Source organism: Aythya fuligula, chromosome 8, assembly GCF_009819795.1.
Source record: "Aythya fuligula isolate bAytFul2 chromosome 8, bAytFul2.pri, whole genome shotgun sequence".
NCBI classification, from domain to species: Eukaryota; Metazoa; Chordata; class Aves; order Anseriformes; family Anatidae; genus Aythya; species Aythya fuligula.
Window position 1 is genome coordinate 11,462,271 of NC_045566.1, and position 12,917 is coordinate 11,475,187.

At 57.2% G+C, this 12,917-nt stretch overlaps 2 protein-coding genes across 3 annotated transcripts; one reads left to right on the top strand and one right to left on the bottom strand.

Annotated features, from left to right (window-relative positions):
* The first annotated feature begins 4,017 nt into the window (after nt 1-4,017).
* On the top strand, nt 4,018-5,802 carry C8H1orf210 (chromosome 8 C1orf210 homolog). The gene is made up of 3 exons (XM_032192249.1): nt 4,018-4,429; nt 5,141-5,287; nt 5,432-5,802. The coding sequence occupies exons 1-3, from the start codon at nt 4,018-4,020 to the stop codon at nt 5,800-5,802; spliced, it is 930 nt and encodes a 309-aa protein (XP_032048140.1).
* Nucleotides 5,803-10,295: 4,493 nt separating this feature from the next.
* On the bottom strand, nt 10,296-12,917 carry TMEM125 (transmembrane protein 125). 2 transcript variants are annotated; one of them, XM_032192321.1, is made up of 2 exons: nt 12,719-12,917; nt 10,296-12,623 (listed from the first exon to the last, which is right to left on the bottom strand). In XM_032192321.1, exon 2 carries the CDS (start codon nt 12,312-12,314, stop codon nt 11,652-11,654), a length of 663 nt encoding a protein of 220 aa, XP_032048212.1. In that variant the 5' UTR covers nt 12,315-12,623; nt 12,719-12,917; the 3' UTR covers nt 10,296-11,651. The 2 variants fall into 2 exon arrangements, with proteins under 2 accessions (XP_032048212.1, XP_032048211.1); XM_032192320.1 differs by having other exon boundaries at nt 12,710-12,917.

Genomic DNA, 12,917 nt, shown 5'->3' on the forward strand with positions numbered 1-12,917 from the left:
AGGCCCATATCGGGGTGGAGGACTGGTTTGACAGCAGATGAGCCATGGCCAGCCAGCCCAAGCAGGAGGGCAGCAGCTGCTGGGGGGAGAAAAAAGCCCTCCTCGTGGCCATAAACACGTCTGGGAGGAAGCTGGAAGCAGCCGAAAGCCTGGCTTTCCTTGACCGCCTTCCAGCCCGTCTCCCTCTTTCCTGTTTCAGAAACCGCCCGTCCTTGGGCTACACCCAGGGGAAAGCTCTGGGCCCTGACACGGCGGCAGCCGCTCCGTGCTCCTGCCTGGACCTGCAAGGCCATGCTGGCCTCAGGTGGGTGCTGGGCACTGGCTGTTAGCCAGGTAAATTCACGGCATTCCCGAGGAAATTGCCGCAATCTTCACCCGCTCAATCACAGGCTGTTTTGCAAGCAGCACACTGAGTTGTTCCCATGTGAAAGCCTAGGCTGCTGGGGCACGAGCCTCGTGTTTTGGTGTGTCCCAAACCCATGCTGTATCCGGCCAAAAATCTAAAGCACACATGGAGAGGAAGGGGAAATCCATTCATCGTTTCCGACTATTTACAGCGTGCTCTGGGGCCATGCGGGGCCCAAGGAGTGCCGAGTGATGGCAGCGGACAGGGACACTGCCGCGCCACCTCTGCGCCCAGCTCCCACCCTCTCCTGCCAGCACAGCCATCGGCCACCCCAGTGGGAGCGATGGAGACACCCCGAAAAATGGGTGCTGGGTGCAGCTGCCTACATTTGCCTGGAAAACAAATTATGTTGCTTCCTCGGTTGGTGGGCTGTGGGTAGGTGAGGGGCTATGTCTTTGGGAGATCCTGGGGCATGTCTCTAATTTAAATTACGAGTGCATGTCCAGAAGCCTGGCTGCCCCACGTGGGCTGGGCAACTGCAGCCGGTTCCTCCTGCAGTGGGTGCTGCCTCTCCACACTCACAGGGATTGCCTTTGCTAGCTTTGCCTGTCAAACCCAAAGCTGATTTGCAAAAACTCTGGGTCAGAGATTCATCCACACACTCAGTACAGCTGCAGGAAGGGGGATAGGCAGATGAAAACAAATAAATGGCTGCTTCCCGTAGTTTACTGGCAGTAGAGGTCAGTCACGCTCAGGACTGTGATTGCCATTGTGCCACCTTGTGCTTATCTGTGTTGGAGACAGGCAGCACGCTCTGCGGTCACAGCAGCGTGGCCGTGCAGGCAGAACAATCATCTATGAAGCACTTTGTGAAATGCTGTCTGACGTGAGGAACCACTGTGATGAAGGGATTATTGACGTGGAACAAGCACACTTTGTGGGGTCACTGCAAACACGGGCCTTGCAGCGGTCTCCTCCGGGGAACAAAGCACGGTTCCTCTTACTGCAGGAAGGGGATCCTGGGCTTTGCTCTGGTTGTTTGGGGAGTTGGATCCATTTAGCCACCAGCTCTCACACCAGGCGATGAACACATCTTAGGGATCCACCAAGGGATCAAACCCAAACTCATTTGTTCCTTTGCATTTTTTCTGGAGAAGAGGTTTCTATCTGCACAAATCCCCCAGGTCAGAGGCAGAGTAGGAGACCTCTCTGGGAGGTTTCGTGGGGACGTTCAGCAAGGACTCTGCAGCTTCAGACAAGGAACCAGCAAGCCTGGTGCAGCTGTGCCCACCACACTTGCTGTCCTCTAACACAGAGTCATAGGACCACAGGGTGGTTCCACAGCACCTCGGTTTCTATTGGATTCACAGACTCAAACGTTTTTGCTGAATCATAATGGACTAAAAAAATTAGTGACAAAAATACCCCTTTCTGTTATCATTTGCACATTCTAATCCAAGGCACCGCATGCCAGAAACCATAATGCACTGATACGTTTCCTGATAGGAAACGCAAACACCCTGCGAGTCCACCTACAGGCCGCCTCAGCAGCATTTCCTAGCCCTGCCTTTCGGGCGGTTTGCTCTGTTCTCTGCGCACAGCGGGCCCTGGGGATGCCCTGCAAGGCCAGGTTCAAGGCTGCCGCCAGCACTGGGGCTGCTACGTGATGCTGCTGCTGTGTGACGATGCCTCCATGTGATGGTGCCCCTGCGTGACGATGCCACTGGCATCCCCAGCCTGCCCATTGCATCGGCAGAGCAGGAGGAGGCAGGGTGCCCGTCTGTGTTGCAGTTACCCCACACTGATGAGATCAGGGACAGGTGGCTGGGAAACCCTTTCCCCGAGGATCATTTCCCTGTTTTTCGCTGACTCCAGGGCACAGCTGGCGGGCAGCCCCAAGGTCAGCCGTCCTCAAGCCGCTCTCCTGAGCGCGACCCTCCTGAAGTGCCACCTCCATGCCCACCTCCCGCTCTGCCCCAGCCACCCGGCCAGGAGCCTGCCTCTGCCCGGAGCAGCCCCCGGGGCGGCGAGGCGCGGTGGTTAATGTGTAACCCAGCCGCCGCCTTGCCCTGTGCCGCACGGCCGCCAGGCTGGCCCCGGGTGAGCGGCACCGCGGGGCGTCGTGGTGGCCGTGGCCTGGCCGGGGGTGGGCGTCCCCCGTCACCACCGCGCCTCACCGGCACGGTCGGCTCCGCCACCCGCCCTCAAACTTGTTTTTCTGCCCGGCAGCTTCCTGGAGCCAAATGGCTCCTGCCGGCCTGCTCCCTGTCTGCGGCCTGCTCTGTGCCTGGGCGGCCGCGGTGGCGGGACACCCCTGCAGCCTCCACAGCCAGGTAGGGGACGGGGGCTTGGGGGTGGGCTCGGGGTGGCCTTGTCCCTGCTGGTTGCTGGAGCACGCTGGGGCTGGCAGGGACTTGCCCGGGCTGCCGTGTTGTTGGCTCTGGGGGTTGCTCAGCTGCAGCACCGCAGCTGCTCCCGAGCAGCGGCAGGCAGGGACACCTAAGGGGCTCCCAGCCAAAATCTGGTCTGTACAGGGTGTGTGCAACCTCCCGGGAGCCCCTCGGTCCCTGCTGCCGTGTGTGGTGACGCAGGGACTGACTGAGGCTGCAGCATGGCAGATAGGGAGCTCTCGCAGCGGGACCCTTGTCCCCAGCAGCCCCAAGCCTGCACTGTGCGAGCTCAGCACTGTGCCTGTGCGGTGCCACCGCGGCTCGGCCCCGGCACCATCCAGTCCTTGTCAGTCCGGGTTTGTAAGTGCCTGTCTGTGTCTCTGGCAAGCAGGGATGGAAGGGGCTGGCAGGAGATCTGGGAGAATGGGAGGATGGAAGGAGGGGTGGCCATGAGGGAGGTGAAGGAATGGAAATGCCTGCTAGCTGGAGAGCAGCCGGACTGGAAACCTGGCACCAAGGGCTACAGCAAGTGTCCAGCACGGGACACCCGCACGCGGCTCCTATAGTAAATAGCAGCAGTGCCTTGGCAGTTTTACATCTCCGGCAGCTTCCCACCCAGCCAGCCCTGTCCCGGGTAATGCCCAGGCAGGAGTAACATGTGCTGGGACTGCTCCCCAAACCAGCTTGAATTTGACCATGTCATTTTTTGGAGGGAAATGGAAATCCATCTGCTTGGGTCAATGGATCTATCCAGCATGGACTGCTGGCCTTCTGGGACAGAGAGCAGCCTCCAGTCTGTTTTATTCTCTAGTACAGATGTAGGCAACCTGCACTAAGCCACTATTTGCTGTGTGGCTACAGGAGCAGGCAGGTGTGGGTGCTGTTTCCCTGCATGGGGCCCGGGGAGCAGCTCCTGGCATGGGCTGCAGAGCCCATGGAGCCTGCTGCAAGGTGACCCCAGGTGGCAACTACCCCAGGAGTGGGGACAGGCTGATTTCTGTCTATCTCCGCTTAGCCTGGCTCACATCAAACTGGCAGCTCATGTATTTTTGCACCCACTTGTGTCTTTGTTTTTCTAAGCTCTGCAAGCGTAGTTAATTAACACATTTGAACTTCTGGGCAGTCTCAGTCCAGAGATCCTCCTCAGTACAGAGAGCCCATCACAGACAGCAGCTCTTTCCCCAGGGATGGGCCAACTGCAATGGGAAGAACCTTCTGTATGCTCCGAGCTCTCTTCCAAGAAATATCACTGGCTTGGACCTCTCCTTCAACAGCTTGGTCATGCCTCGTCATGGGACACTTTTGATGCATTTTCCTTCCCTGCACTCCCTCAACCTCTCTGGCAATGCCCTGCTCACACTGAGCCCCGCTGTCTTCTCCAACCTGGGGGCACTACGGCTGCTGGACGTGAGCAGCTGCAGCATCACCTCTCTACATACAGACACTTTCAAGGGCTTGGAAAGCTTGCACACACTGCTCCTAAGAAACAACAGTCTGCAAGAGCTGGAGATCCCGTTCTTCCTGCCACTGAGAGGTCTTCTCCACCTGGACCTGCGGAGCAACGCGCTGCTGTCCGTGGATGCTTCGATGTTGCAGCTGATGGAGGCTGTCCCTGAGGTCCAGCTGGATGGGAACCCCTGGGTCTGTGACTGTGCTGCTCACCCCTTGCATCAGTGGCTAAGGCGCAGACAAGGTGAGTCAGGGGACAGGTGACAGGAGAGGTTTCAGACAGGAGGAGTTGTGTGTGTGGGGTTTGATCATTTTCTCCAGCCCCTCTGCAGGCTCTGAGGCTGCTGCCCAGGGATTTCTCACCTCCCTGCTGAGGGACACAGAACTGAGCTGTGGTGTCAGTTCCTCACTTGCGGCTACAGACAGTATCAAAGATTTTGAGGAATGACAGACAGAAGGAAAATATTCAGTGAGCTGTAATTTATCCAATTTTCTGGGAAATGAGCAGCACATACATTTCGGCTCCTAAATCTATATATATGTATCTGCATGAAGGGACCAGATTTTTACAACCTGCTGAGCATTCAGCATCTCCACCTGAGGAGCAGGATCAGGCTTCAACCCCCTGAGCTCAGCTCCCAGGCAAGAACAGCCCTATGTCTGTGGGGTTTCTGTCAGTGTCTGTGAATTTGGCACTGCCCAGTTAAGTAGAGCCTGCTAACCATGGACACACACTTGCGCAGCTCTGCTTGTTGCTGACAGCTCCATGATTAGGGATTTTTAACTCTGGTTGTGCCTTACACCGAGCTGGGGACCATCTAGGCTGGAGGGCAGTGCTGGGACAGCCTCGTGAGGCACCCCATCAAGCCAGGAGCAAGCAGGGAGCACTTTCCCTGAGCAGGAGAGGGAACAGATGAGGACCCTCACGTCTCACCTTGGCCTGTGTGTCTCCCAGCCATGCAGGTCACCTGCGCATCACCCCCAGAGCTGTGGGGACAGGACATCTCAGCTCTGGACTCCCAGGACCTGGGCTGCCAAAAAAAGCAGCGGTTTCCGCGGGATGTCAGCCCGGGGCAGCTGACCACAGCCACCCTCAATGACAGTAAGTTGTGTCAGTAAGAACCAGCTCCCTCCTGCCCACCCCCATGGGTGATGTCCCCATGGTGGAGACCCCCTGCTCTCCCCTGCAGCTCGCGGTGCTGCAGCCTGGCCCACGGTGCCCTGACGTGCCTGTTCTCTGCTGCAGCCACCACCGTGCCTGTGGGGAAGGGAGGAAGGAGCTGGCCATACCTGGTGGGCTTCCTGGTGACCGCCATCAGCATCTCCATCCTGGTGGCGCTGGTGGCCAAGTGCAAGCTCTGCCACAAGAACTTCGTCAGCTACCACCACCGGCCGCTGCCTGAGACCAGCTCGATTGGAGGCAACCCCATGGAGGAGGGCCTGGGCTGGGACAGGGGCTCCTCAGGCTGGGGTGGTGGCGAGAGCCACCCCATGCCCAATGTCACCGGCCTGCAAGCTGAGGATGACGACGGCTTCATCGAGGACAACTACATCCAGCCCAGTGAGCAGCTGCGGGAGGAGGAGGAGGAGGAGAGGCAGTCACACCTCTCCATCTGAGGCTGCTGCCCCTCTCCATCCCCACGCCCCCATCTCCTTCCTGCCTTTTCCACTCACCCTTGGCTTTTGTCCCCATGCGGAGGGGAGCAGGAAGGAAGGAGTGGGGAGAAGGGGTCCCCATGCCCCAGTGTGATGCCAGCAGGGCTGCACCGGTTTGGAGACACCAGACACGCTGCTGCTCTCCCAGCCCTGCTCGGGTGCTGAGGAGGAGCAGGATGGTGCTGACTGCAGCTGGACGAGGAGGATTAAAATGTGATTAAAGTGTGATTCAACCCTGCCTCTGCCTGCGATGGTTTTCTGGGGCTCTCCCTGTGGCTCCATAGCTGACCAGGGGTGTGGGGCTGCCTGGCAGGGTCTCTGGACCCCTCCTGGCATGGGGGATATGTCACGCCAGCACCGCTGGTAGCTTTGCTGGGTCTCTGGCAAAGGAGAGTTACTCACCTGGGCTTTCCTCTCCTGTGGTAGGGACAGTGTGTGTCACTGCTCTCTGCCACAGGTTGAAGCATCATTGTGCGTTCAGCAAACCTTTACCAGCCCACAGGAGAAAAGTTTAGGGCTGTAACAGCTGCTTAATTGTTAATTGTCTGACTAAAGTTGTTAATTATCTGACTAAACTTGTGTAGTTTTAGCAATATCTTTTTATATTCCCTTTCACAGAAGTCCATACCTGGAGTATGGCCGCTTGCCTTGCAGCGCCAGCTGAAGGGCGCCATACCAGCACGCGTCCAGCTGCCAAACCTGCCTTTTTGTCAACAGCCTCCTGCAGCCAACTGGGTGAAACCATGCCAGGAGTTGGCCTATACGTTTGGCTCTGATGGCTGAGTGTTTTGTCAGCCAGCTCACTGCTTAGATTGCAAACACTTCACGTGTTGGCCCTGCGTGTGCCAGCATGGCTCCTGTCCCACTCACGGAGCTGCAGGGGGCAGGCAGTGCTGGGACGCTGGCATGTCCCATGGAGCGGTGCTGCCGGGCCCCCCAGCAGCCATGTCCGCAGCTCCCCGTGCTCTGCCACGTGCAGCATGACTTGCTGCTGTCAGGAAGCTGGGTCTGAGCCTCCCTCTGTGCTGGCATCACGTTCATTCCTCCCGCCGCCATGCGGTGTTCACGCCGATGCTGCCAGCAGCACGTGCGGTTGATCGGCTCGCTGGGTGGTAGAACAGGGAAAGCGAGGCTGAACAGCTAGGGAGAGCTGGAAGGATCCTGTGTCCTCGCTGTGGACGGCAGGAGTGTGCTCTCCTCGTGTGGGAAGGCTGCTCTGGCAGCAGGGGCCGCTTCCAGCACCATGTGAGGCACCGGGGCCGGGTGCCCCAGGAACCAGCTCCTCAGCTGCCTGCCGGCCAGAGCAGTCCCTCTGCCCTCTGCCGCTCCCTCCAGCTGTATTAACGCCCAGACAGCGAGACATTAAGGAACCAGAGTCTTTGGGGTCTACAGGTTAAAGCATGAAAATAATTAGGAAAAATGGGAGACAAAGCGAGGTCCCAGTTGCCAGGCATATTCCCCCATCCCACGTAAGCTGCTTGTTAGGGCTCTGGCGGGCTGGCACTGGTGGGTGACAGGGGCCTTTCCAGGTGTCTTTGACCAAGCAACCACTGTGAAAAATCTCCCTCCTACCCCAGTAACCCCTCCTGGTGGCAGCAGGACCCCAGTTCATCTCCCTGCTCTACTTCCCTTGATGCTGGAGCCCCCCACTCCCCAGCAGGGCCGTGGGGTACTGTGAGGTCGAGGGGCTCACTGCTTGCCCACGAGGATGGAGTAGGAAAGCCAGGAACTGCAAGACCCTCAGCGGGGACCCCAGCCCATGGTGCTCGGCCCCACCGCAGACTCTGCCCGGGCTGGGACATGGGTGCTGCCTCGGGTTTGCTCAGGCGTTGCTGTGCACTTTGTGCCCTGAGAGAAGAGATTCGCGGCGTAACTTCTGTTCCTGTGCAAACAAACCTGTTGCGTGATCTCGTGCACACCGTCCTGGCGTGTCGCTGCAGGGTTCCTGTGTACTTTTCTCCAGAATTGTTTCCTGCTGTCTTCCTTCTCTATTTTCTCTTCCCCCTTTACAGCAAGATGTGCTACAAAGGCACCTGGAAAGGCTGTGGTGCCAGGCAGGCACGTGCGCTGGGGCAAAATGACCCCATCTCACGGGACTGATTGCATATCTCCAACCCTGAATTATGCAAATATTATAATTTTTGCATTCCTGTCATCTCTGTGATGAGATGACACAGCCCAGTCCTTGCTGTCCCTGAAAGCTGGGGAACCCCCGCCCTGCTCTGAGGGTGCCTGGTCATGGGGAATGCCTTCCTCACAGCCCTGCCACTGAGTCCCCTGTGCCCTCCAGACCTCTCTTTTGTTGTAAACCATCTTCTCCTTTGGCACATAGTAAGGTATTTATACAGCGCAGTGTATACAGAGGCAGATAACACACGTCAGAGAATGTAAAACAAAGGGCACAACCGGATCAGGTGTCTGATGCAGGGTGGTAGCTTAAAGCATCTTCCGGGGAGGGAAAGTCTTTTCTGAAACCACGAGGAGATGCAAAACCTGGTGGCTTGTTTTAGTGGTCCCTCAGTTTTCTTTCTTAAATGCCACAGCTCTGAACTGAACTCATCCTGGCTTTAGTTTTGCAGTTTTGCTTTCTGGCCTCACCTTAAGAGCCCTCTTCTACCTCTGCCCCTCACTCTGAAGATACACTATATGCTGTGATTTTAGGAAATTCCTAACGTATTTCACGTAACATAGAAAACTTAAATATGAGGGCTGGGAAAATACATTTAATTTATCTTTAGGAGGCTATTTTCTGAGATTTTCAATATGTTTTTTACAATAAGAACTCATGCTAGATGTAGTAGTTTACTTTTGGTCTCAACAATGTCTTAAAAGAGATTAAACACATAACTGCTTTTTTTTTTTTTTTTTTTTTTTTTTTTACCTCAGGATCTCACTTACTCTCATTCCTCAGTACCAAGTGGTTACTTACTTGTCTACTTTGACCCTGCTCGGATGCCCACCTGTTTATTCTTTAACCGACCAGCACGGATGCTTTCCCGTCACGCGGGGCGCCCAGCACCTCTCCACCACCCCCAGGCAGCTCCAGTGCCAGGGGCAAGCACCTGGCAGCTCGCCTGTGCCGGGGAAAAATGCATGTGGCCGCAGAGCTGGGGACACAAGAGGGTCAGAGCAGGAAAGAAGGAGCCTTCTCGTCCAGGGGTCATCCCTGGGAGCTGCCCAGAGGACGGAGGTTTAGGCTGGCGGATGTGAGCAGCAGCAGGTATGCAGCAGGACTGGTTCCAGGCTCCCCGGAGGCAGCAGCTGCCACCGCGAGGCTCGAGGCTGAGCCCCACCGCAGGGCAAAGCAGCTTCTCTGTAAACAACCCGGCCAGCACCGTCACGTTCAGGTGGCTCTGTCTGCTTAATGAGCTCCTGCCGGGGGCATGGCCGGCTCTTAGGCTCATGGGGCAGTGCTAAGGGGGACCTGTTGTGGCGAGGTCCTTGAGCAGAGGGAGATGTGTGAGCTTCGGGAGGTGGGAGTCACGTACCAGGAGATAAGTACAGGCATCTGGGGGAGTGTGTCAGTGTTGCCCTGCTAGCTGATGAGCTGAAACCACAGCCGAAGGATGGACCCCAGGCGGTCGTGATTCCAGCCCCGAGCAGAGGTCAGATCTGCACAGCCCTGCAATCTCCTGCTCTGGAGAAGGGCCCACGCTGAAGCACCAGCCTTCGGCACAGCCAACTTCTGCAACACTTTATTATGTTTTTCCATGCACAACACAGGAAATGAGAAAGGAACAAAACAGTAATGCTGCTGCAGGAGGTGAGTCAGTGACAGGCTCCATCCATCTGGGCAGCCTGATACCCAAACCTCGCTCTGCACAGCCAGCCTGTTCTTATCTCTTTCTTCCTTGGGCTGGGACGTGGTCCCCTGGCATCCTTTCCTGGCACAGTTCCTGTGCATTGGGGCACATTTTGCAGGGGTTATGGAGGGAAGGATTCACATTGACAGGCGGGCAGCACAGAGCTGCGAGCTGGGCACAGACGTGCGTCTTCACAGAAGTGCCCAGGTGTGCAAAACAGCTGGCACGCAGGTCCCTGAGACCTGTTAACGCTTGCAGGGCGGGGAAGCTGGGAGCAACAGGAAAAGCACTGCTGCAGGCAGAGCCGGTGCAGCTTGGTGTCCCTGCATGTGCACCCGCACAGACGTGCACAGCAGCAGCTGTGGGAGGTGCAGAACTTCTGTCCTGCTGTGGCCGTCCCTCCACGCGTGCACACAGCCGTCCCTGCTGAACCTGGGGCTAAGCAGCCCTGTGGGGAAGGACTGCTCTTTGCTACACAAACACAGAACATTTAGCACAGAAGGACCCGAGCTTAGCAGCACAGGATCAGTTCTTGGGTGCATTAAAGGAAGTGGTGCAGAGAGGGAAGAAAACATCAGTTTAGTAAGTTGTATGGATGATATGAAAGTGGCAGAGAAAAAAAAAAAAAAAAAAAAAAAAAGAAGAAGAAGAAACAGAGATCCAGAAAAGAAAAAAAACAAAACAATGTTCCCATACTTTGGGGAAAACAATCCCAGGCTTCAGGGGGAAGGAATGTCAGTAGGAAAGGGGAAAGGGCAGATGAAGACAGAAGTGCCCTCATGATCTGATTGCGTCATGGATGGTGTGGTCTGGAGCTGCACAGGGATGAAGTCCTCCTTGTCCAGCTGCACCTCATGGGGCTCACAGATGCTGAACCTCCAGCACTGCTTCCAGGTGTAATACAGGCAGTGATAAGGGAACGAGCTATCAACCTCTTCAAAATAAATTTGCTACCAGGCAGCAAAAAGAAAAAGGTTGATCTTTTTCTATTACAGGGACCCTAGTTCTCAGGGGGAACTTGGAAAATAAAGATCAAAAAGGGCAGAGCAGCTCAGGTCAAGGGAGATGGGAGTAGACGGGAAGGTGGAGAGAAAAAGAGAGGGTTGCAGGGAAACAGCTTGGCTAAGAAGGTTGGATGGAAAGGGCAGAAGCAGTGAAATGGTTCATGGGTCCATGGAGGAAGTAAAAATGTTGACAGGTAGATTAGCCTCAATTGACAGGAAAAATTTCTGAGTGAGCTGTTAGCCTGCCCCTAGGAAAGGCACCTCAGTGGTAGATACCTCACAGATAAAACCAGCAAAGCTCAGGGTACGGCCCATATGGTAACGGAGCAGCTGTCCTGCTGTGCACAAAACTGTGCACCCCGGAGGGGACTGGGCTGAGCCGCAGCACTCGGGGTGTCTCTGCAGGGGTTGCTGAGGTCGGACACCTCTCGCCTCTCTGGCAGAGCAGCAGCTCTCCACACACAGCAGCCCCAGGCCTGAGATGGTGGGGCTGCAGCAAGGGAATAGTGGGAAAGATCTTGGCACTGCAGAATCAAGAGGCATTTCAGGGGCTCTGGCACACAGACTCCCCCTCAAATCCCCCCACAAGAACTCTCTCAGAGGCCGGGCTGGGATTACACCACCAGTGGTTGCAGCCTCTCCTGCCAGGAGCAGCATGGCCCAGAGAATGGCAGGAGACACGTCTTGGGGTCCCCCGAGGTGCTGGACGGGCTCACCTGGCTCTGTGACAATGGGACACGGCCGGCAGGGCAGGCAGCAGCTGTCGCAGGAGGCTTTGCCAGGATAAAAAGCAGAACAGGCCAGCGCCGTGCTCGTAAAGCTCCGGATCACAAAGCATATCCAGGCAACCCAACGTCCCTGCCACGCTGTTAGCCCAGGTGCAGCAAATGCCAGTCATCTCTGAAGGAAATCCGAGGCACAAATCGCGCCCTTCCTTTGGGAAAGGCCAGCAAAAGCCCTGAGAGGGGCCGTATGCAGCGAGCACAGGCGGAGTGTCTGCGGGTCAGATGAGGTTGGCCATGCTGGAGGTGGGAGGAAGGCGCCTGTTGGCAGCGAGGCGGCCGGAGATGGTGAAGACCCGGATCTCACCTGTCTCCAGGCCCCGCGGGGCGGCCTGGCAGCAGGAGGTGCAGAGCAGGTAGAGCAGCAGGCAGAGGAGGATGACGCTGCCGGCGACCAGGAGGACGATCCCGCTGGTGAACATGCTGGCCAGCGGCCGCGCCGGGCTGAGCTGCATGGTGGTGGTGGAGAGGATGGTGAGCACCACCCCGCAGACCAGCAGCACCAGGGCGCTGAGCAGCAGCACCAGGCAGTCCGATAAGCCCCCGCTCTTCAGGAGCTCAATCTGGTCCCGGCTACGGATGCAGTTCATGTCCTGGATTGCGGAGCTCAGCAGCTGCTTCAGCAGCACGAGCAGGGCCAGGAGGCAGAGCGTGGTGCCCACCGCCAGCCGCCACTCCCCGGACCGGCTGCTGGTGCTGTACAGCAGGATGATGCCCCCGATCCCGCAGGCCAGGATCAGCACCACCGCCACCCCGTAGCACAGGATGGACTTCTTGGGGTCCTGGAACCACCACAGCTCCACGTGCTCCTCCAGGATGTTCCTCTGGATGTGGTCAGCGTCCGCGGGCATGCGGGGGGTGCTCAGCTCTGCCAGCTCCGGCATGGTGGGCGGCTGGGTGGGGACGGAACGGGGGGGATCACACAGAGGAACTAGACCCTCACAGCAAAGGGGGACGTCAAAGCAGCGGTGGCTGTGAAGGCAGCAACATGTCTCAAGCACAGAGGGTTCAGTCTTGTTCCTTGGAGCCTGGCGGAGCTCCCTTCTGTGGCAGTGCCACTTGCAGAGCTACGGTCCGTGTGCCGGGGCTGAGCCCACCCTCCAAGCAGGGTTGCAGGACATGGTGGAGCATCCCCACAGCAGCTCAGTACCAGAACGTCCAGGGCTGTGTCCTTCCTTTCCTGTGAATTTCATCTGAAAGCCAAGAAGAGAAGATAGTGTTAAACAGAGATCCTGCTTCCCTGTTTTGAACAGTCCCCAGCTGTTCAAAAGAGACAGACCTCACAGACCTCAGTTGCTCGGGGCTGGCCTGCTGACCTTCCCCTGCTGTCCTCACAAAAGCCCCACGCCTTGGGCCACTCGTGTCTTCCCAGGAGACCTCCGCATGCTGCAGGGAGACCTCAGCCTGCCCTGACCTGGCCAGTTCCCCTTGCAAAGCCCTTGCCTGAGAGAGTCTCCAGCTCCCCAGCCCCGTGTGCCCCACTCGGA